Source organism: Sinocyclocheilus rhinocerous, unplaced genomic scaffold (assembly GCF_001515625.1).
Source record: "Sinocyclocheilus rhinocerous isolate Xijiao unplaced genomic scaffold, SAMN03320098_v1.1 scaffold938, whole genome shotgun sequence".
Taxonomy (NCBI): domain Eukaryota; kingdom Metazoa; phylum Chordata; class Actinopteri; order Cypriniformes; family Cyprinidae; genus Sinocyclocheilus; species Sinocyclocheilus rhinocerous.
Genome location: NW_015665007.1, coordinates 189,148 through 213,054, shown reverse-complemented (window position 1 = coordinate 213,054; position 23,907 = coordinate 189,148). Strand labels below are relative to the sequence as shown.

The 23,907-nt window shown below is 35.4% G+C and overlaps 1 protein-coding gene across 4 annotated transcripts; it reads right to left on the bottom strand.

Annotated features, from left to right (window-relative positions):
* Nucleotides 1-6,586: 6,586 nt before the first annotated feature.
* Nucleotides 6,587-20,985, bottom strand: LOC107730854 (periostin-like). 4 transcript variants are annotated; one of them, XM_016541796.1, is made up of 22 exons: nt 20,720-20,985; nt 19,790-19,888; nt 16,611-16,675; nt 16,234-16,391; nt 15,975-16,139; nt 15,752-15,898; nt 15,525-15,666; nt 13,502-13,714; nt 13,128-13,262; nt 11,828-11,976; nt 11,014-11,150; nt 10,800-10,930; nt 10,529-10,659; nt 9,829-9,931; nt 9,664-9,731; nt 9,352-9,397; nt 9,228-9,242; nt 8,962-9,123; nt 8,134-8,178; nt 7,735-7,776; nt 7,627-7,653; nt 6,587-7,442 (listed from the first exon to the last, which is right to left on the bottom strand). In XM_016541796.1, exons 1-22 carry the CDS (start codon nt 20,836-20,838, stop codon nt 7,420-7,422), a joined length of 2,322 nt encoding a protein of 773 aa, XP_016397282.1. In that variant the 5' UTR covers nt 20,839-20,985; the 3' UTR covers nt 6,587-7,419. The 4 variants fall into 4 exon arrangements, with proteins under 4 accessions (XP_016397282.1, XP_016397283.1, XP_016397284.1 ...); XM_016541797.1 differs by lacking the exon at nt 7,627-7,653; XM_016541798.1 differs by lacking the exon at nt 8,134-8,178 and having other exon boundaries at nt 20,720-20,984.
* Nucleotides 20,986-23,907: the final 2,922 nt, after the last annotated feature.

The window sequence follows — 23,907 nt, the reverse complement described above, 5'->3', positions numbered from 1 at the left end:
CGTTTGAGAGAAGCGGGGAATAGAGGACCTACAATAATGTACAGTATTTTTAAAAATAATGTGTTTTTTGAACATTAAAGCATGTCAACATATTCTGTTACACCAAATACACAAAATAATTATCTTTAAAATAGCATCATATGACCCCTTTAAAATAATAATAAAAGTTAACATATTAATAATCTAAACTTTATTGTTTGCATAGTTATACATTTTATATATGAAAATATGTCATGGTATATAAGAAAAAATTGTTTACTGAAAACTAATATTAAAATATTAGGACAATTTTGGACAATTGCATGTCTTGTTGTGGTGGAAAATTATATTTATATATATGAAGTCTGTTAATGAATGTAAAATTATATACATTATGATATAGGAATAAATATATTGTCACATTTTTCAATACATAAAAATTGGCAATTTCTTATGTATTATTCAACACATTGTAATATAGTAATACAATATAATATACTGTATTTTTTCGACATACATTTAATAATTGAATATATTGATCGTCTTTGCAAAAGGGTATTTACTACATCTAAAAATCTACAAATCATTTTTAACAATAAGGACAATAAGAGAGGTTGTAATAGTTAATAGTGAAGTATTAGTGAAAAATACATTACATCAGGTGATGCAGTAGTCTGAGTATGCCGACTCATTGAAGCAAATACTTTTATATCTGCAGATTTGTTTCAAGTGATCTATTAAGAGCCTGAAAGTGGTTTAGTCTGACATTATATCTAGATATTTTGGGGTGATTTGTGTGGAAATGTCCTGCTTTAGGCCTTGAATTGTCAAGACCCTGTTTCTTTGAAGCTTATAGTTAAAATCATCCAAATTGTGGAGTGCTACGTACTATAAAACCATCCATGGGGCAAGAAGATACTGTAAAAGTAATCTATATCTGGTTCCAATTTGGTGAAAAACCTGGACTTCCATCTTTATTTTTTTTTTAAACATATCGCATCAATTAAAAGCACAACTTTCATTTCAATGCAGAATCAACTTGTGGTTTGCACAGGGAAAACATTTATCCTGTACCATCAAAACATCTTGTGACATTAGCATTTCATTTGGGAGATCTGTCAATGCCTTGGCAAGTTTTGAATCAAATATATTTTTACATATAATATATATATATATATATATATATATAAATATATATATACAAAATCAGAAATTGTGCAAAATATGCGCTGCTAAAATCACAGTATCAAAGAATAATAGGAAAGATGATATACTTGTTATATAATATTGCCATGGGCGCCTCTGTCCATGCAAGGCCACATTGAAAATAATAATTGTTTATCCTTTGGCGACACGTGACCATATTTAAAAGAGAGCACAGGAAATGTGTTTTTCATACAAACCATGTGTGTGGTTGTGTTTCGTTGGAAAAGACCATTCTCTGGTGTCACAGCTAGACTTACATCATAACGCGACACTGTGAACTCTACAATGTACTAAAGAAGAATTTCACAGCAGGCTGATTCTAACAGGTTACCCAAAACTACTTCTGCAGAAACTTCTATCAGGCTACTTACATCTCTTAAAAAAAGAGAGAAACAGTTATGCTATAGAGTACTTAAGCAAAGGTATAAAACAAACAAGTCCTTTAAAATTTCCTTCCATATCTCATTGCTGCTTGTAACTGTCCGCAGTTTGTCCTAAAAATGTTTCCATGCAAGTTTATTGTGGAAGAATGGCCTCTTAACCACAGTTCATGAGGGGAAATGTGCTTCATTTTTGTGCAATGTCAATTATACTTAGAGTTCCTATAAGGCCTCTTGCCTGTTATATTTTGGCCAAATCCAGCCATAAACATCATGTGCATACCCTGCAAATGAGTTTTTCTGACATACTTCTCTTGAGTTGATCCAAGACTGTACAAATGTAAAACATATTTACCACTGTTAAAAAAAAAAGTTTTCCAGCATTTATTTGACAAAAAATACATCTTTACTATCAATAGACATTGCATTTTTTCATTCTCATTATTATATTATATTATATTATGTTTTGTTATGTAATGTTATGTTATGTTATGTTATGCTATATTATATTATATTATATTATATTATATTATATTATATTATATTATATTATATTATATTATATTATGTCATGTCATGTCATATCATATCATATCATATTATTATATTATTACAGCATTTTTAGCCGAGGGGTTTTAACATTTTGACATAATATACTTTGACAGGTTTAACTCTCTAAACGTTGACAAACTTTCAGATTGTGTGACAGCTGTGCTTTTTTGGACAGCACTCAAATATGAACAATGTGCCAACCGACTCCCAGTCTCCAATAAATATCAAAATTCTCAGCGTTCGGACTATTATATATTGCTATGTCATGTTTTGACTATTATGTTTGTGCAGAATCTATTAGCATTGACAGGAAACTTACAGCATCTGGAAATCCAACTATTTTACATTTTATGGCCACTTAACTCAAAGCTCAAGTATGTATGCAAAAGTCAAATGGTCTTTCATTGAGAAGACAAACAACTCAGAAGAGGATTCTAATGAAGATTTAGCATTTACCACAACCATTTGAGACGTTGAAAGCTTTGAGAAAAATTCAGCATGCTATGTGGCTTTAGTGATAACATTTGCGAATCCAAAAACTCAGCATTCTTGATCCACCATAGAAGTTAAATGAATTGAGATGTCTTTTCTTGGAAAAATCCCTGTGTCCATGGATCCAATTGCTAGGTCTACACAATCAGGAACTTATTATGTGTTGAGAAATTCAGATAGCTTTGAACCTCTCAGGACCAGGACGGAGAGCTAGATAATTCTTCACGCTAGATGGTCATCCTGTGTCAGCTAAAGAGGCTGCTAAAGTGAAGATAGTTCCTGTTCATTTTTATGTTTACTCTCTATGTCAGCTTTGGAATAATAAAATATGAGTTGGTTTATCTATTTATTGGACTCCATTTTCACAACGTACTGTAAGTATTCCTTGGCAGGAAGTCAAATCTGGTTATGCAACTGCTGATTCTGCTCCATTCTCACAATACAAATGCCGCTGCTAATTGAAAAAGTGATTAACTGCGTAACTTCAGTATTTGAATTATTTCAAGTGATAGAGTATATGTTTCATTATGTGTGTAGAAAAGCACACATCTGCTTGCAGAGACAGAAGCTGTATTCATTGGAATAAACAGTTTCAAGTATGCAGTAAAAATGTTTAAGCTAAAAATGTGCTTCATGTTGTAACATCCAAACTAACTGGGTTTATCTAACAGATGATGTGATAGAGTTGTGTTGTTTATGCCCATCATATGGAGCTGCTTCAGTTAAAGTTGAAAAGTGAATTACAGACAGGAACTAAGGCAAAAGAAATGCAGGATGTGGTTTCACAAAGCATAACATACTTAAGGTCATGGGATAAACAAGATAAATGTGTTACAATAATAGTCCAGGCACAAAAAGCCTTGGTTTTCTACTCAAGTTCCTTAAACTACAATATCTTCTTTAGAATTTTGAATAATAATAGAAATATACATAAATATATACTACTATTCAAATGTTCAGCAGGGTGCATTAAATTGATCAAAATGGACAGGAAAAACATTTCTAATGTTACAAAAGAATTCTAATTTAAATAAATGCTGTTCTTTTGAACTTTCTATTCATCAAGAAGCCTGATAAAAATGTATCACAGTTTCCACACAAAATATTAAGCAGCACAACTGTTTTCAACATTAATAATAAGAAATATTTCTTGAGTACCAAATCAGCATATTAGAAGGATTTCTGGAGGATCATGTGACACAGAAAAATTCAGCTTTGCCATCATATGAATAAAGGACATGTTAAAATATATTAAAATAGTTTGCTTAAATTGTAATAATATTTTACAGTATTACTGTTTTACTGTATTTTATGCAAATAATTGCAGCCTTGGTTAGTATAAGAGACTTTCCCCCCAAAAAATAAACAAATTTATGATGATGATGATGATGGTTATTAGATCCTCTGTGTGGTATAAAACATATGAAAGTACAAATAGAACAAAAACACTCATTCTGAAATGATTGTAAAAACTGTTGGTTCTATATTCATTAGTTATAAACAGCTCTTTCCACTATAATGAAGAACCATGCAACCACACCATTAAAGAAAGGAACAGACAAGAAGAGGGAAGAGAGCTAGAAAATGAAGTATAATCAGTGTTGTGGGTAACGCAGTACGGACGTAAATTTACTTTCCCTTCAGCCTGAGGCTTATTCGTTTCACTTTTGGTGTGAAAAGGCTTTTATATTTGCCAAAAATATAACTTTTTTATTTTAAAAACAAACAAGCAAGCCCTGTCCAGAATTAACAAGTAACGCAAAAGTAACGTAATGCATTACTTCCCATAAAAAGTAACTAAGTACCGTAATTAGTTACTTTTTTATGGAGTAACGCAATATTGTAATGCATTACTTTAAAAAATTACTTTCCCCAACACTGAGTATAATATTGTATCGTTAGTAATGAAGCATTCCATTTTAACCACTCCTAAAACCTGCGATGTACTGTAGGGTGTGCAGGCATAGTCATCCAGTGCCAGGATTTTCAACAGTATATTTTAACTATATCTTTTAAAAACAATGTGGGTATTAATAAATCCAAAAACGGTTCTTCCTGTGTAACTCTCCATTTCAGACATGCCACATAATATCACTGTTTGGAAGTAAATTTGGCAGTTACGACTGGACTGACTCTCTCCCCTCATGTTTTTAAGGCAAAAGTTGTAATATGTGTGTAATATAGTTAACATTCCCATCCAACCCATTTGTTAAGTGCCTGTTGTGTTGGGATGTAAGGGTCTGGTGCTGATTGGTGACCTTTGACCCTTTAGACATGGCTGAACCTGTTTATGTCTGTCAGTGTTGCAGCTTTTTAAGAAAATACCTCACATGCATGTACAATTTAACAAAAAGAGGGTGAGTAAACAATGAATCCGTTATCCGTTGTATTTGCAAAATCATGCAACTAGTCCATTTTGACATTTCTGTCTATGCAAATCCAAAACTTTCGTAACTTCAGAGATTCAAAGAGTGATTTTTTCCCCTCAAACAAGTCATTTCAAATATCTTGATGGATTGTTTGAGATGGTGTGGGGGTGTAAGAGTTGCAAACCACCAGCGTGTGCCGTACAACTAACCCTTTCCAAGTTTGCTGTACTTTGCATTGCCCCTCTTGCCTGAACAAGCTATTGAGGGTTGGGCTCCAACATTACTGCAAATGAAAGATACTGATGGAGCATTTGGATATCCGAAATTACAAAAGGTCAGGACATGATCACAAGTTTTGCCATTCTGCTAATTAGAATAAAATGAGATGACGTGACAGGTTGTCAGAAAGATCATGCTGGAATCTGACTGTAGTTCTGGGAAGCAGCTCAAATGAACCAGCTGCACCGAATGCACAACAGTGGGATACGTGTCGCCACTAGCCCCCATCTGAAATGTCCCGCTTTGACCTCTACCTCTATGTGGAAATAAATAGCAGCAAGTTCAGTCTTGTTCTGAAAAAATGTTCTCAGCCTTTTGCATTCTTAGTTGGGTTGGCTGTTTACATTTACACATATTTAGTTTATATATGCATATAGTTTGGTCATTTGTCCGGTCCAAACATTATTTTTATATTGTGTGAATATTTATGTGTGTGTGTGTGTGTGTGTGTGTGTCTGTGTGTGTGTGTGTGTGTTTATACAAAATGTTTAAAAGTAAAAACATTACCCTAATGTGAAAATAGCATTTAGTTTCTCTACATTATCTTATATAATCAGCATTTCTTACAGTAACAAATAAAACTGCATGGAGTGCTTTCAAAATGTTTTAACTGCATCAAGCAAAGACATGCAAGTTCATGCTGCATTTTCTTTAGATAACGTTCCCTACATTACATATTGACACAAAATGTCAGTCTATGACATGCTAAAACATAGAAGTTATGTAAAAATTCTGTAATATAGGTATACCTTGACATCCCACATTGCAGTGACTGCCTGAACTCACATGAAGAGTGTGAATTTGTAGCTTCAGGGGGGCAAAAAAAAAGTCTTAAAGTTGATAAATGCACAAATACATTGCACACTCTGAGAAATTCAGCATGAATCAAGCAATTTCAGATTTATAAAACGTGGATGTATGGACTTGAAATACTTGAAAACCTATGCAAAATGAAACTTGCTAAAACATAAACAAAAATATGGACTTATTTTGTACCGATTGTGCTAAAAATATGAATCATTATATTGGAAATGATATTTTTTGAAAAAGTCAAGATCTCCCGATTACATAATCCCAATATTATTCTGATAATCAGGGCTTTTACATTATATTAGCCCGCATCTTATACATTTGTGAGATATTTTTACATTACAAATATTTTTTTCACCTTAGTAACTGTTAGCTTACAAGTCATAGTACTTGGCAAAGATAGTGCTTCAATACTTATATTCAATACTTATGTTAACATTCAAAATATTTTTATTTAAAAAAAAATTTAAATAATGGGTTAATGTTGTGTAACTTCAAAAACTGACACACAAGTCCATGTCTAAAAGTTGAGTTTATTAAGGAAATCGAAAAATAAAAGCAAAAGATCCAAAACCTGTATCTGTTGAATTAAATTTGGACTGGAAACATGAAAATTCAGTTTGAGACAAAGCTTTGAGTTTTCAAAGCATGCATTGCTCAGCATATTTGTGCACGGTTTATGCAAAATGGACACACTTACATACACACACAAAACACTAAAGAAGAACAATCAAACCTCTATCCCACCAGAGAAAAAAAAAACATGAAAAAGATTTGAGATTTTATAACAAAACAATGCAACATAATTTCTATCTTTATTTGAGATTTTACACCATCTAAACATGAGCACCATAAAATCATTGTCCATGCAACGGTAAACTGTACCCCAGAAAAATAAATTCATGTTACTGGCTTAAGGCAACAGTTCCCTACACCATGTATTTCATATGAACGCTTCCATTTTTTTTGTTAGTATGCCTCAAGTGTACCGGTACTCCACAAGTAATGCATGGTTCTGAATCATTGTAACTGTAATTGTATCACGTCACATATGATCACTTATCCATGAAACTGTGATTTTTCAAACCACACTTTAGAAGAGAGAACGCTTAAAATATTTCCAAAAACATATGGAGAATTTAATATCCCTGTTTGGACCAAATGTACTTGAACGAAATCATCTATTGTCTCTGGGGCAACAGGAATGATCAGTATCGAGTTTGTTTTTCTTTTGTCTTAAACTTAACTCCAACCTGGTAGGTTCTGGACCACTGCGCAAGTAACTGAAGGAAGTATATGCTATACTCTTCAGCACTTGTTTTCTACTTGTGCTCACTGTGGCTGGTCTTGATCTAGGTTCTCCTCCGGGGTACTCCTAAAAAATACAAAAAAGAGGGGTCACCACATGTTTTCGCACTTGTATTGTTTGTTCAATCTATGTGCAGGTATTATAAAACATAAAAATATTTCAAAAAGTGTCAAACTGGTGTTCAGCTGATTGGCCTAAAGTAGCTGTCAAGTTAGTCAAGATGCAAATAACTGTTCAGTGAATTACCGACCTGGTCTTCTTCCAGTCACTCTTCCCTCTGGAAATGGATTAGCAAAAGACATAAAGGTCAACCATGTTGGGATGATTTATCTTGAGATACCTAATGTGAGAATCTTACCTTGAATGAATTTAGTGATGCCTTCAGGCTCCTCGCCAAAATCTAGTGGGAAAGAAGAAGAAATAATAAATAATACTAGCATTTATCTGATTATACATGAAGGACTAGAGAGAAAATGAAAAAGGAGAAAATATTAGTGGTTGAGTGAGCCGGCTTTACTCCATAGCCTGTACTGTAGCTAAAAGAGCTGTAAAGAGTACCCAAAAGAATAGAAAAGAAAGAACAATAAATCAAAAGGTTTAGCTGTCTTTTACCAGTATATTTAGCACAATAAACTATATTCCGTAACCTGGAATATGACAAAATTTATGGGGGAAAAAAAGGTTTGGAATGAGGAGCACAAAGTGGGGTTAACTGTTAGCGCTGACACTAGCATGCTAATAAAGTGTCACACTCTACCATAAAGCTCCATATCGGTGGAGCTGGTGACTGAATATTCAGGACCTGTTGATACAAAACATTAAGCATGTGTCAATAATTGTGAAATCCAGGTCTAGGAAAGGATTCTGGTTTCTGGCTTGAGCTACAACTCAACTGTTGGAAAATATCACGTTGTGCTTTTCATAGCCATATTTCAAGTAACATACATGTGTCTCTTGGAGAAGAACCAGACATTTGGAGTATGACTAAAAGACAACACATCGCATTTTTTAATTCATTGTTATTAGTGTGTTTCTTCAACTATGGATGTTTTGGCCTAGTGGACTTTTAGAAAAATCGATGTATTACAGGAGAATTGTCGTTTGTTTAATTGTCAGAACATTTCCATCACATCTTAAATTATGTGTTGTGTTTAATAGATGAAAATGGCATTTTAAACATTTAGGAATGGTTGATTTTAGAAATGGTTGGCTCCTTTGATAATGGCCATTTCAATAGTCATGTCATAATTAGCATTTTATGTATCCTAAAAACACACAATTAAGTAATATTTTTTACACTCTTTTAACTTCTGAAAAACTTTATTAGTCAACAGATTGTTGGTGGTGGAAATGGATAATTTGTTCAAAAATAGTTGTAAATCATTTTCCACACAATAATATTTCAATAAATTTATGATTATTTAACTCATTGTTTACATGATAACATCTTATATACACACACAAACAAGATAACATCTTATATACACACACACACACACACACACACACACACACACACACACACACACACACACAAGATATACACACAAAGCTTTATATCATGGGTGTGTTAAATGATGTTTACCTTCAATGACTCTGGTAACTTTGGTAATAGATGGATCCCCCTCGATGACTCTTGTAACCTTAGTGATAGAGGGTTGACCCTCAATTACACGGGTAACCTTTGTAATTCTCGGATCACCCTCAATAACCCGAGTCACCTTGGTCATGGTGGGCTCTCTCTGGACTGCAGATATAAGAAACACAGTACTTATTAAACAAAAAGTCTTCATGCAACAAATCAATAATCTAGCCATCTTATTAGTAATGAGTTTCATTGGCGTCAATTACCTGTGATGACTCTTTCTAAAAGGAAAAAAATTAAACATGATCATGTCAGATTTAAAGACAACTGAATTTTTGCGAAAACAGAAACTGATTGTATTGACATTAAAAACATTTTTTATATACATACTCATAAATGTCAGAGGGATCTCCTGATATCTGTATCCAGAGACAAACTACAAAGGAAAGAAAATACATGTATATATCCAGTCTATTACAATTTTTAGGCATGTCAATAAAATTACATAAAGAAAAAAAAATATGACATTTGGATTACACTAGAAATCTGCTCTGTGAGATCGAGTCATGCAGCCTGAATTTGGTTGCACGTAATCAAGTTAAGCCCAGGCCTTCAGGGCAACTGCATCCCCTAAATGGGCCTTTATGTTAACTACTTCATGCTTATGACATGGTTTTGAATGAGCATGTTGCAATGCAATACCTTAATCTGGATGTATCGGATGATCCTTCTCAGGAGTGAAAGGAGGTCCTGGCTCCCAACCGGTATATCTTTAAAACAGAACACAGTTCTTAAACATGGATTTGATTTGAAAAGAAAAGAAAAAAAGCCACTGCAGAAGTAGAGGCATAATTTGATAATCCTCACCCTCAGGGTACAGAAGAGTCCTGACGAAGTGAATTACTCCATTTGTGGCCATTAGATCAGAATCAGGAACTTTCACAGTGTTGACCTGCATGCTCTCATTTGCCTAAAAAAATTAAAACAAAAATAATAACCACCACTGTAATATTGTTATTACCACCACTTCCGTCATATTTTTAATAATTATAATTATTAATAATTTAATTCAACTTAATTTAATATGATTATACAACAAACATAATTTTTTAAAAATGATAATTTAACATGATTATAAATCAAACATAAAAATGTAAAAATTAGTTAATACGGGCTTGGCTCTTGTTATATTTAGGAGTTGTACCTATCTGATCTGAATATTAATGTTTATTTTAATTGGTGTAAGCTAATGTATTCAGTCATATTAAATAATATAAAACAAAATACAAACAAAAAAAAAGATAAAACTATTATATGGTTATTTTTAAAACTATTCTTTACCACTGTAGCACTAAAAACTCAATCAATTCTCTATAAATTCAATCAAAGATTGTATCAAGATTAGTGGGTTTTCTACAAAGAATATTTTGATTTTACTCACAGGAAAATTCCCACCATAAAACTTTATATTACAAAACAGAATCATATAATCGGATGAAGGTTCTTGCATGTGTCCCTATAACTTAATTAATTTCAAGGCTGGGCAGCCAGAGTGCTGGATACTTACATACAACACCTTCAAATTGCTGCCCTGGAGAGTTTTTAGGAGGTTAGTGACTCCAGTCTCCAAGCCTTCACCGATGAAGATGCCGTTACTGAAGTGATAGAGCAGGATGGCTCTGAGGGCGTTAACGTCACCTGATCACAGAGAAGAGACGCTGTCACATCCTGTAGCCTCTGTCTTTCATCTTTAATCTCATTAATCCTGAATAAAACACAGCTAAACAGTAATTCTAGATGTGGTGTGCCTTGAAAATGACATGTATGAAAGGACTCACTCTTCAAAAGAGACAAGTCTCTCTCGCTGAGCCCTGCAAAAGCCTCATCTGTGGGAGCAAAGAGTGTGAAATCTCCTTCCTGTTTGAGCAGATCAGTCAGACCAGCTGCCTCCGTTAGGGACAAAAAGATCCTGCAGCAATGAAATGATACAGTCACTACAAGAACAAGAAAGCGATCTTCACTTTGACTCTGCAAACATGTCATTTTTCTTACTTGAAGGCTCCGTTTTTCACCAGAAGTTGGTACATGCTTGACTCTGCTGGTGTGATCAGGGTCTTCATAAGATGGAGGGCACCGTTACTTCCCTCTTTGCTTCCACGGATCAAGCAGGCGTTCTCAATGCAGACAGCCTTTGTAGTTAAAATATTATGAGACAGTTCACTTCCTCTGAGTTTACTAATGGAAACTATTTCAGCTATTACTTAGCACTTACAATGTCAATAAATGTCAAGTGTAAGTAAAGGCCAAAAAATAAGAATTCATACACCTGTCATTTCAGTTGTGTGATGTAACAGAGTAACACAGTCTTTATATGAATCTGTATCAAGTGTTCCCATAAAATATATTTGAAACATATCATAAATATGTGTTAAAATAGTACGTTTAAAAAGGGTAAGAAAATACCTTTCCAAAACATTTCAGATATACATATACAACAGTCATGACAATATTAGGTTTTTTTCATAACTTTTATAAAGTTTTATAAACCTTTGGTGCGAGTTTATCAAACCTTTAAAAGTAGTTTTATTGTAGTACATTGGAAGAGCGACTATTTTTATTTATTTTTTTATGTATTTTATACAATATATTTTGAATGATAATTAAAGGGCAAATATCTGATGAACAAATATTTAAAATACATTTATATAAATAACATTAATAAACATTTAATATAATAAATATTATATATTAGCAGTTTCATATAATACTTTATAATATTATTCTATAATAATATATATAATTATTATATAATAATTTTACAAATCATAAGCAAATCAAGAAAAAGGACATATAAAACAACACTGACTGTGCGGTAGATGAAGACTCTGAGAAATTTCCCTGCGAGTGTTTCCAGACGCTGACCATTGTACAGCTGACTCAACACAATCTTGTTCTTCAGGATGTGGTTTTCCAGAATGATCTTCAGGAAGCTCTGGTCCATGGACATCACCTCATCTAAATTGTGGAAGATAAATGATATGCACTTGAGGTTTACCATCATGCCAAAACAAAAAAAAATTGCGACAACATTTGTATAACCAATAACATGACACAATGCGACTCTGATTTAGTACGATAAGAAAGACAGAGCAACCTCTTACATATTAAAACATTCACATAACCAAAGTGGCCGTAGAAACATTATATGTTTCAAACTGCAACATGTAAAAACTTGGCCAGCCTTTCGTGGAGAGCAGTTTGTGGAATGTGCATTCCCAGAAAGGATTTTCAGTTATTGTAACCCCAGGCACTGTCCCTTTCCCCCGTGCAGCCTAGTAAAAGGAACGATTTAGCCTGTAAATATAATGTGATGAATTTGTTCACCTGTCATTAGCCACAAATGAGCAACAAACATGTGATGATGAGGTGAAAGATCTAGCTTAGCCTCCTGTGAGGTCTGAAACCTTCTCTCTGGTAGGTGGGATAACAGAAGCTTTCGTCTTCTCTTTCTTTCACCATCTTTGCAGTGCTGGAAGCCCGATGAGGCTTAATGTTTTTGTCTCGTTGCTCCGGCCGGACACGGCATCAACAGTATGATGAGGGGCGTAACATTTCTGTCACACGGTTGAGGTATTCGGCCAATCACAACGCACTGGATAGCTGGACAATCACAGCACACCTCGCTTTTCAGACCGATGAGCTTTGTAAAAATCGACGCGTTTCAAAAAGGCGGGGAATAGAGGATAAACAATATTGTACAGTATGTTGAAAATAATGTGTTTTTTTCACTTTAAACCGCATAAACACATTTCATTACACCAAATACACAAAATAATGTTTTTTTTAGCAACATCATATGACCCCTTTAACAGATACAAGTCAACAAGCTGCCATTTTACATACACATGCACTGTATGAATCATCTGTTTTTACACCTGCTATCCCGTGAGGAATCAAAGTTATAGTTATGGGACCGCAGAGGTTAACAGAGGCAAGGCATATCAGCAATTGAAAGAACACCGGTCTTGCTAAGGTAGAATTAAAACAGACAATGAAAGAGAAGAAACCAGCAGCTGTGTTACGGTAAGGAGACTATGAAAGTTAGTTAAAGGGATGAAGAATAATAAGAAAGAGAGATTGACATGTATTCAGAAATGTTTGCTCACCGTTGAAGGCTGCGTTAACTGGGGCCAGGAGTGTGTACTCAGCCTGGGGTCTCATGGCTGCAGACAAGCCCAGCTCTGTCAACATGTCGCTGAAGGTGCCCTGAGATTGTCCAACCAACTCCATAACCTGTTTAGCTTAGAAGAAAAAGGCAAAATCACAATCTTTAAAAAGCATATTAGAATGCTTTCTGAAGGATCATGTGACATTGAAGACTGGAGTAATGATGCTGAAAATGTAGCTTTGCCAACACAGGAATAAACTGCATTTTCAAAATATATTCAAACAGAAAACAGTTATTTACTTACTTTTTTTTTTTTTGGAGATAAAAATGTAATCGCTAGTAGGATAAATGAAACTGAGAGGTTAAGCTAACCAGAGTTGGGCATGAGGACTTGATCGATGAGGTGGATGACTCCATTGGTGGTGACAATGTCCTTCTTGAGTACCATCTTGATGCCATTGACTGTGAGACTATCTCCATCGCAGCCAATCTCAATATTGCTGCCCTCCAGGGTCTCATAAGACGTGCCAGCCATGATGGCCTCAGAGCACTGAATAGAGTTCAACAGATGGTAGTTGAGGAGAGCTGGAAGAGAAGAAACATCAGTCTCTGTCATCCAAGCACATCTGTTATTCCTCTTGCACGCCTCTTGAGATATGAGGAAATCATGGAAAAATTACATTCATTTTCATTTTTTATTTTTATTTTTTATTTTTGATGTTTTGAACATACCACATCAGGTAAAAAACACAAATGGGAATGAGTCTGTTTGAAAATGCATCATACAAACAATTTAGGCTGGGTATGTAGAAAAAAAAATTGTCCTTGCTAGTTGATTGCAGTTCTCATTCTAGAGAGCTTTTGATTGAATAAAAATCTGTGTAGTGCTACATATGTCATCAAATTTCTGATTTGTTTTCCTGGAAGAGAATGATTGTAAATTTGAAATGCCTATATCTGCTAAGTTCCCCCAATATGATTGTAAAGCGCTTTGGGTGTACAGCAATACACAATAAAGAGCTATATAAATGCCTCATTCATTCATTCATTCATTCATTATGAATGCTAGATGTACACTAGCATATCAATACAGTAGCTTCAAAGCTAATAGACATGAACCTAAAGCCACAAAACTACAATTTTAATTTCATGTCCTTTAAAATTTGTCTTTAAAAGTCTATGGTTTAATATATAGATTATGCAGATAGCATATAAATGCTTGCATGTAATCCATTATGACACTGCATTTCCTGTTCGTTTCCAAAGGGAACCATAAGGGATCCTTGGGAGCCTTTGGGTCCTCTCTGAGTGAGTCTCTTAGTAGCTTCAAGTCATTTGACTGCAAATGGAGCGCTCTGATCTCACATCAAAAGTCTGGCTAGGGACTAATAAGTGGGCAGAGATCACCATTGTTGTTTTCACTGGATTGTAAAGCTAACAGCTGTTTCCTGTCTATATGTTTTTGGCAAGACAAGGACGATGCTCTTTTCAGAAAGATCTTTCTCATTTGCCCTTACAATGAACATATTTCTTTAACAGTTATAAAATGTATTCTGCATCACTCTGGAAAACACGAACCATAGGAGTCAAATGGGTGCATGTGTTCAAGCCGGCTGTTGTTTCACCATATTGTTTTTTGTGCTGAATTTGATGTTATTATATGCTGTCAATAGTTAATTGTATCAGGCATCAGTATCTAGGTTAAGCTTGGAGTTTTCCTTTTTCATTTCCCTGGCTTCTCTCAATGAAATTAAGTAGCAGATCAAATATCTTTCCAATTGTCACAACAGATTTGGCCATAATATTAGTTTTATTTTAGTTTTCACTCAAGCAGTTAATTTAACCCTTAGTGTATTTTAGACAAACGTTATATTCATGAGAGTGGGCATTACGTAATTCTCTTACATGATCATTGGGAAAGCTAATGTTTCCGAACTGCAAAGCAAACATCAACCACAGTATTTTGAAAATAATGTAAGACGTACCCATAAACTTTAATTCTGCTGACGAAAACCTTCAGATTTGATCTCATCTCCAAGGGGCTCAACTGTAAACCTGTCTAAATCTCAAAGTAGTCCCATAAGTGTGGCTATGGCACTGTTTGCCAACTGTCTGAGAATTCCAGGTCTACAGCTCAGGGTGCAGCAGGCCCATCTGGTTTGAAAGGGGGTGAAATAACACTCAGCCTCATTCAGTTGACTCAGATCAACAAACGTGGCACGAGGGAACCGCCAGTCCCTTGATTTCCTGCACCTTTGTATCATTAAATAAGAATAAAGGCTTTCTTTGTGCCAAGTCTGCCATCAATATGGGACTTAACGTTTCCCTTCGGCAACTTAAAGCACTCCGTTCGAGAATAATGCATGGGGCTTTACGTCTTAGTGCTTGGGTTTACCTTGGAGGGAATTCTTGTCTTCCATAAGCCTGTCCAGAACCTCTCTATCCAGCTTGTCAAAAGCATCATTGGTTGGGGCGAACAGGGTGAAGTGTCCCGGTTGACCCAGCTTCTCAATCAAACCAGATGCAGTAGCCACAGTCTGGACAAGAAATGAAGCATAAACAACTCATGGTCGATATGTTTGGTTCATGGACTACATGGTTCCAAGTTTCCTTAAAACTTACGCTCAAAGTACTCAGGTCATCATCCACTTCGATCACATCCTGAATAGAGTTGCCAACGGCCTTGATGACACGGTCAATGACGTGGACCACTCCGTTGGTGGCCACCTGGTTGCCGTGAATAATCCTGGCACAGTTCACTGTGACAACCTGAACAAGAACCATGTGTAAAATTTGTTCCTCATGGAGACGCAAGTAACCTCCATTTCTCAAAATATCAACTTACCCCATTGGAGTAATGATTGATGAGCAGGTTCAAGTCGTTGTACATGGAGGTGGCGGTCATTCCGTTCTTGAGGTCTTTGGTAAGGAGACGTTTGTTGACCATGTGGTAGTGCAGAGCATTGTACAGCTCAATATTAACATTGCTCACCAGAGCATTCCTTACCTCCTATAGGATAAAGAGCAAGCCAACGCAAAACAGTCAAGGAATTACTCAATTTTCATGTGTGTGCTGGAGGGGAAAAGAAGGAATGAGATGTTACCGGATCGAGAAGATCCCAAGCATCATTACTGGGGGCGAAGAAAGTGTATGACCCGGCGCCTTCAATCTCCTCCTGTAGCTTGGATAGAGCAGAGTAGTCCTGGGTTTTTGTGGCTTTGACCAGGCCGAGGGTGCCATAAACATTGTCAATGGGAGCAACTGCAAGAAAAATGACACAGATTAACTGCACGATTAACTGCTCCAAGACTGCAGCTATAGAACTCTTTGTCCAACAATGTAGCTTTCAAATCAGGTTGCAATCATACTTAGCATACTAATCAATGTGAATTTGTATTTTATTGACAACATAACTAGATTTAATGATTTTCCAATATCTGACTGGTCCATAAGCAACTATTCAGAAACCAACCAACCAACCTGCAGGACAGCCGCGCATGCCTTCCAGCTTCATGTAACCTGGGCAACACTCATACAACACGGTCCTGGACAAAGAGGGAGGATATAAAACCAGAAGCACATGTGTTAAGTGAGTATTGGATCTAAGACATATGGCACCACTTTGAAAAAATACAATACCAGTAGTGTATACGCTCAAATTCATTTTTTTCTTGGATGCCATTCACTAGTCGTTACAAGCTATCCTGGTTTTAATGATAACACAGTTCATGGTCCTGGATAGACAAGTCTGTCCATATGGTAACCATTAACTGTCTTTGTACATAAACATGCTATGTGGTCCTGAGGTTTGTGCCTTATTTCACTATCATTGTGTTGTCACAGCATTGCATTAATACTTTAAGTGCCCTGAAGCTAAGCGCTGAGTCCAACTTGGTGGTTTGGTAAGGCTGAGGGGTATTTTTTGGATCCAGGGTGCCTTTAAAGTAAATTTATAACCCAGTGAAATGTTGGTTTGGAAGTTACAATGTACAAGGGAAGGAAATGTCGAATCAGCAGTTTTCCAGTAATAAAGGTCGCATTCTATGGTTTTTCTGTTTTCATTGAAAGCAGCTCTTTAAACCTTCAAACCAAGCTTGTAAATATATTTCCATGACCACACAAATTGGATCTCATGGATGCAAAGCCATTTATATATAACATTCAAAAGTATACTTGATAAAAATGTATTTCTAAATAAATTATAACACATTAAAAATATGCATAACTGTCTAAATATAAATCTACATATATGTGCATTTCAATTAAAATAAAATTATTTTATGAAGCATAATGTAAATTAAAGAATTGTTTTACATGCCACCATAAACAGATATTTTTATGCATCGTTATTGTTGTTTATTTCTTTTCCATTTCCTTTAGTGAGTGATCAGCCAGATGCGAGTTCATATGCGTGCAGGCTCTTAATATGAATAATGGCTTCAATAAAATTCACCTAAGCTAATTATACCAAATATACAGCAGCCATATTGTAGAGTTAATAAATAGCTGTTAATGGGAAACAGGTTTTTTATAAGGTCCTCTGAGAAAACACCACTGGAGGGTTACAATTCCCTGAGAAGTTCTCAAAGCTGCTGATATTGAACACACTCTAGTTGCAGTAGAGATTCACAGATGTACACTAGTCAGGGTTAGTGGGTTGCCGCACTTGGAAATCTCCACACCAGCAAAACAGTTCCATGTGATGCAAGTTGCTGAATTCCAAGCAGATAAAACATCCTGCAAATCACCAAATGAGAAATGTCATCCAGCGGTGAGTTCTGTGGAACAGTGGACACTGACAAGTCTCTGAGATTGAGCAATCATGAGACTGTAAGAAACTAATGGAGGATTTCAAAGTTGTCCTCTATGTGATCGCCATACGGAGGATCCAGAAACAATAGTTATGGATAATGGCAGGCCTCTGTGTCTTCTATGGAAGTGAAGAACAGTGAAAGGGTAATTGAGGGATGTCAATGAGGTCATGTCTCTCTAGAATACAAGCTTCTAAAGAATCACTCCCAAAAACAGGAGGAAAACATGACTCCTGATGACCAGACACTCTGAGGGAATACGGCCACATTAATCATTGGGGAGAAAGTCAGATTTTCCAATTTAACTGAAGGTTTCCCTGGTGAGTCACCAGTTCAAAGGATCCACAACATTATGCACATGTTCAAACCATTTGGATGGAGCTAAAACCGTCAGATGGTAGAGATATCTAGCAAAATATATAAAGATAAGCTTTGTAGAACATAAAACCCATGACTTGAATGAAAATGGATACTTTAAAAGGTAGTAATCTTCAATCTTCCCTCATCTGCATGTTGAAAAGTCATCAGTGATATAGTTTTTCATACCAATCTTTGGGAGAGATCTAAGACATACTGTCATACTCATCTCAATTATGTAAGCTACGCACACTAAACCAGATATTTACAAAGATTGCCAGACCGCTATGCAGGGTTGCTAGGTTTTCACAACAAAACCCGCCCAGTTGATACTCAAAACTAGCCCAAAACTAGCCCAATCGCATTCTTGTAAATAAAATGGTAAAATTTGCATTCCAGGTGCTAAATATAACGTTATCGGGGTCATTTCAACCCACGGACATGAAAAACAACCCGCGTCAACAGTGTTAAAAGTACCCCAATTCCACGGGAAGACCACAGACTTGGCAACACTGCCGCTATGTAATGGTCTGCTGAGCGCAGAGAAAATACTCAGAGTCTACAGAATATCTCAGGCAAGTCTGGCTTTGCAACTAAGGAAGTTCGAAACCACTGGAGGTTACCTCACATTGCTGTTTGGTCACACGTGAAAGGCCTGGGTAACCTTTTTACGTTGCCGCTTCCTCTCTTTTCCAACTACGGAAAAAGAAGTTGAAACTGGAGGCATGACAAACTCTGTTGTGGTTGACCATGTTGGCCTCCAGAAACCACCTCATCATTACTGGAGCCTTCACAGTAGGACTTTGAGCTCATTTTACCAAAAATTGTTGCTCTAGATGTTGCCATCTTTTTTGTTGTTGTTGTTTTTTTACATTTCACACGCCACTGAGTTCACTTAGTTTTGCCAAAGAGCTTCCTGAAACACAGAAGAGCCTGCTGACATTTCCACCTTGAAGACAGCTGTGTATTTTCGCCTCAGGACAGAAATTTAAGGAAAGGTGTTTCAACACAAGCCAAGCACTCCAGGCAAGCTCTACTGCTTTCTTTAATTATTGATGGCATGTCCTGACAATGTCAGTGGGTCTCACCATTTTATACCAATTAAGGTTCTGCAGTTCTCTGGTGGTTTGTAAGACTGAGTGCTGTAGTAACGCATGGAATTTGGTTAGTAGCAGTGGAGTGGTTCTTTTTCTATTCATCTCTTCTTTGTTTTGGCAGCAATGTTAAACTGTAAATCTACTGTTGCTGTCAAATTCTGTACTTTGCAAAGTCTTTTAGATAGGAAGCACTGTAAATTCAACTATTAAGCTGCATTTGGAGGTCAAGTAGGAAATCATATGTGCATGTAACTGTTGGAAATCTTCACGCACTCTTACCAGTTGGGACAGTGACCTTTCACCTTTGACCATCGGAGCAGCTGGAACTTTCCAGTTTCTGTCAAACAGACAGAATTTGTAATAGCCTCCAGAAATCATAAAACATAACACTTACGCTTTCTTTCCACAGATGGCCCCTTGGTACCAATTACGGCAAGTGCTGAAGTATTTCTTCTTTGTCCCCACGACTTGCTGGAGAGCGCACACATTTGGTCTGCAGAAAGGTAAAGGTAAGACAGGATGAAATGAGTAAAGCTAAGACAGAAGAGTGCAACAGATACGCAATATTATATTTATTTATTTTTTGTGACGGCATTGTGCTTTTCTTTAAAACTGGGACAATAAGCTTTAGCTTTGATGTAATAAAGGTAAAATGAAGACAATGAACTTTAATGTACCTATTTCCTTAAGAAACCTATTATTATATAAATATACCTAAAGTTAATATATTATTAACTTTATTATACCTATTAAGGCCTTTGTATTTATATAAAAAATAAATAAAATAAATAATAAAAAAACACACATACACTGAGTAAATTAAAAAAAAATATATATATTAAAATTAATTATTAGAAAATTATAGAGTATACAATTATAAGATTATAATTTGTATAAGATTATACAAATTTATTCATTTTTTAAAAATGTAAAAAAAACAAAACAAACAAGCACACAAATAACATTGTGTCAGGTAACCTGAATATATACTTTTAAATAAAATGTTTCATTCTTATTTGGATTGTTTTTATACTTTCTAAGTCAAAAGTATTATTCAGTATGACAATCAGCCTGACAACATTTTGGCTAAACCCAAAAAAAAAAAATAAACTTTTTAATTTTAGATAAGATACAGTTTCACAGTTTTACAGTTTATTTATGTTGCAAAAGGACAAAGGAAGTTTAAATAAAAAATTATAATATTAATAATAATAATAATAGCAATATATGTAAACACTTTAAATATTTAGAAAAAGCATAAATGTAAATCATAATAACTATTCTTATTTTAATATTAATAAATTAAATTAATAATATCTCTTACCCTTCTTTCTTTGCTCTAATACGACTGTGGGCAACTATCTTGTCATAAGCTGAGGAGTCTGCCTGGTCAAAGGCAGACAGCACAAAGAGTGCAAAAGCAGCTGCAAAGAGTAGCTTCATCCCTGCTTTCCCCACTGTGAGACTTCAGAGCAAGAAATGGGCTCCAGCTGAGGGGGAGAGGGCTTTTATAGCTCAGCTCTCAGCAGCAGGAGAGACTGGCATACTATCAGTGCACCAGCCTTTCCTGTTCACCAGTGTGTCTCTATGATCTCACCTCCTAACACTGAATAAGCAAAACACAAAGAGTGGAGGATTAATTCAACAACGAGCTGAGGTGTGAGGTTGAAATGTTGCAGAATTCCTAATGAATTAATAATAACATACATGGGGAGCTATTTTAGTCCATATTAGGACTGGTGTAGAACTTTCACATTTTTTAAAATTTGATAGTTATTCTTTACTGGTGATATTTCATATTTAAGAAAATCTGAATCTATGCAACATACGTACGCTGTTACAAAATTTCATAACTGACGAAGGATCCAAAAGTCTGAGAAATGCTTCTGTTTTGCGTTTTTCCTCATTTGAGTTCACTTTTTTTTTTTATCACAAAACATATTATCAGAATAAATTTAAGTGAAAAGTTAAAAAGAAATTTCAGAATGTCTTTGGTATGACAGCAGAACTCAAACATTTGTGTAAAACCTGACGATTTTATGTATATCCATCATTTGACAATGATCCAAATAGTATCTTGTTTTTCAATTTAAGCAAGAACATCTGAGTGTCTGTACAAAGTTGTTCACATGCTCAATATCAAAATGTGTAATCTACATATAAAGCAAAATCTTAAATATTTCTTTATCATTTTACGTTTTTCAAAATCTTTCTAAAGTATTTTTCTTTCTTCCAAAGTTTCACGTTTATTTCCAGTTATAAATGAAAATTCAATTCCAGATTTTTACTGTTCTCAGAGTTTTCGACACTTCATCAATCAGGCATATAATACAAAGAAAGAAAGAAAAAAGAAAAAAAGGACTTTGTTTTAAAGGAATATTGTTGGTAAACCTGTAACTTAATGGGAAAGTATTTCAGTGAAGTAAAACATGAACAATTTTGTGAACCAAAGGCTGCAGGATTAAAGTATAAATCATTTTACATAACACTGTAGCTTCACTCCAAGTCTCCACATATTGACACTAATACAAATCAAGCCCCAAAGCATCTGATACAGCAGTCTCATCCAGATTCATGTCTCTGTGCTTGGCTCACTCTTGTGGCCAGATGCAAACATAACTCTTGTGGCCAGATGCAAACATAACTATGAAAAGATGCTGGTATCTATGACAACCTTTGGAACCTTTTGAATGGGTGGCTCCATCTTGTGGAAACCCTTAACAACAACAAAAAACAATACTTAACTGACATAGTAGCAGGATTTTTTTAGGGCGTCCAGTCTGAAGACATCCATCTTTCTGGCCAATGCCCACCCCAAAGTGCACTTTGTTGATCCTGGTCTTCTAGAAGAAAACAGAGAATATAAATATTACTTACAGTTAGTTATAAGACATAAGGGTGCAGTGAACATAAATAACGACTTTTCAAACAAGTTTTCCCAAACACTCACCCCATCTGCCACTGGTCGCCAAACATACTGCCATTTAAGAGCCTTTTTTCTTCTGACCTGCTAACAATCAAATTGCAATGCAAGAGTCTTGGTTGACCTCACACCTAATAAACACTGACTCTGTCAAAACAAGATTTGGGTTATATTTTGAAAAATGTGATGTTTAAAACTGTCATTTAGAATCTCACAGAAACATGTTTCTGAAGTGAAATTACATGAGACAGAAATAAAGACGCATCTGGAAATAGCTCCATCACTTTCTTCCCACTCCTTCTTTGTCAGTGCTTTATGGCTTTTGGACAAGTTATGCTGCAGTGTCGCATGCAAAGCTAGCGAGCCGAGAGACATTGGTAGTAAATATCAGGACATGAACATAATCCCCTCAAGCTGCAGAGGCTTCTGCTGTAAACAGATAGGAGATCACGAGATGTGAAAAGAAAGTACAAAGAAAGGACAAAAAGAACCAAGAAAAGAATATATATACATGTGTGTGTGTGTGTGTGTGTGTGCGTGCGCGTTTTTGTGACAAATGAGGACATAAATGTGTATAATGACAAGTATGACATAGGTATTACAAGGAGAAGGTGACTTTTCAGGACATTACCCCATGTCCCCACTTTTCAAAACGCATATAAATCACACAGAATGGAGTGTATTGAAAATCTGAAATAGCACAAAGTTTCCTGTGAGGGGTAGGTTTAGGGGTAGGGTTGGTGTAGGGCAATAGAATATACGGTCTGTACAGTATAAAAACCATTACACCTATGGGATGTCCCCACTTTTCACAAAAACAAACCTGTGTGTGTGTGTGTGTGTATTTAAGTGAAAGAAGATATTAGTTTAATAGAACGTTCTGTTCTCGGAACGTTAGTGTATAATTATAAAAACATAAAAAGAATGTTCCTAGAACATTAGGAAAAAGATTCACAGCAAATTTTTCATCGCTACCACATTTACCTCAAAGACACAGGGAGCGACTCATTTCAACAGCAACAAAGTCTGAGAAACTATCTGCTGACAATTTATTCACTGTTAATTGAAAGCAGCATGGTGTGCCCCCAGATAAAGGAACTGCTGTGAAGTCAATTAATTAAAGAACAAGAGCAGCCAGTGCGTGTTGCCATGGCAACAAAAGACAAATAACAACCACTTGTGAGAGTGAAAGATTACACATAGTGTGTGTGTGTGCGTATAGTGAAAAACTCACAGTATATCAAATATCTTCATTTTTCAAAAATAAGTTCAGAATGTAACAAATGATTAAGCATCATTTGGTGCGCATTAAATTGGGAGAGAAACAAATTGCATGCTAAACAAAGAATCTGAACTAGCAATATGTTACCAGGAGAGTGAATTTTTATTTTATTTTTTCAAATAATCACAGAAATATTACTGAATGTCATGTGGTTCATGAAAGTCAGTTGAAACTACTTCTAAGATCTTAACATTTTAAGAGTTAGATACTTATTCCAACATCACAATATTGAGGGTATGCTTAGAAATCTGTAACAGATGTAATCAGATGTATAGACATCTGTATTATGAGTGCTTTACTTAGATTG

Excerpts from the sequence above, each read along its gene's own strand:
- LOC107730854 (XM_016541796.1), bottom strand. The coding sequence starts at position 20,838 with ATGAAGCTACTCTTTGCAGCTGCTTTTGCACTCTTTGTGCTGTCTGCC. Across the intron at positions 16,140-16,233 it reads CTTGGGATCTTCTCGATCCG|GAGGTAAGGAATGCTCTGGT; the intron begins GTAACATCTCAT and ends TTTATCCTATAG. Across the intron at positions 13,715-15,524 it reads AGACAAGAATTCCCTCCAAG|CTCTCCTCAACTACCATCTG; the intron begins GTAAACCCAAGC and ends CTTCTCTTCCAG.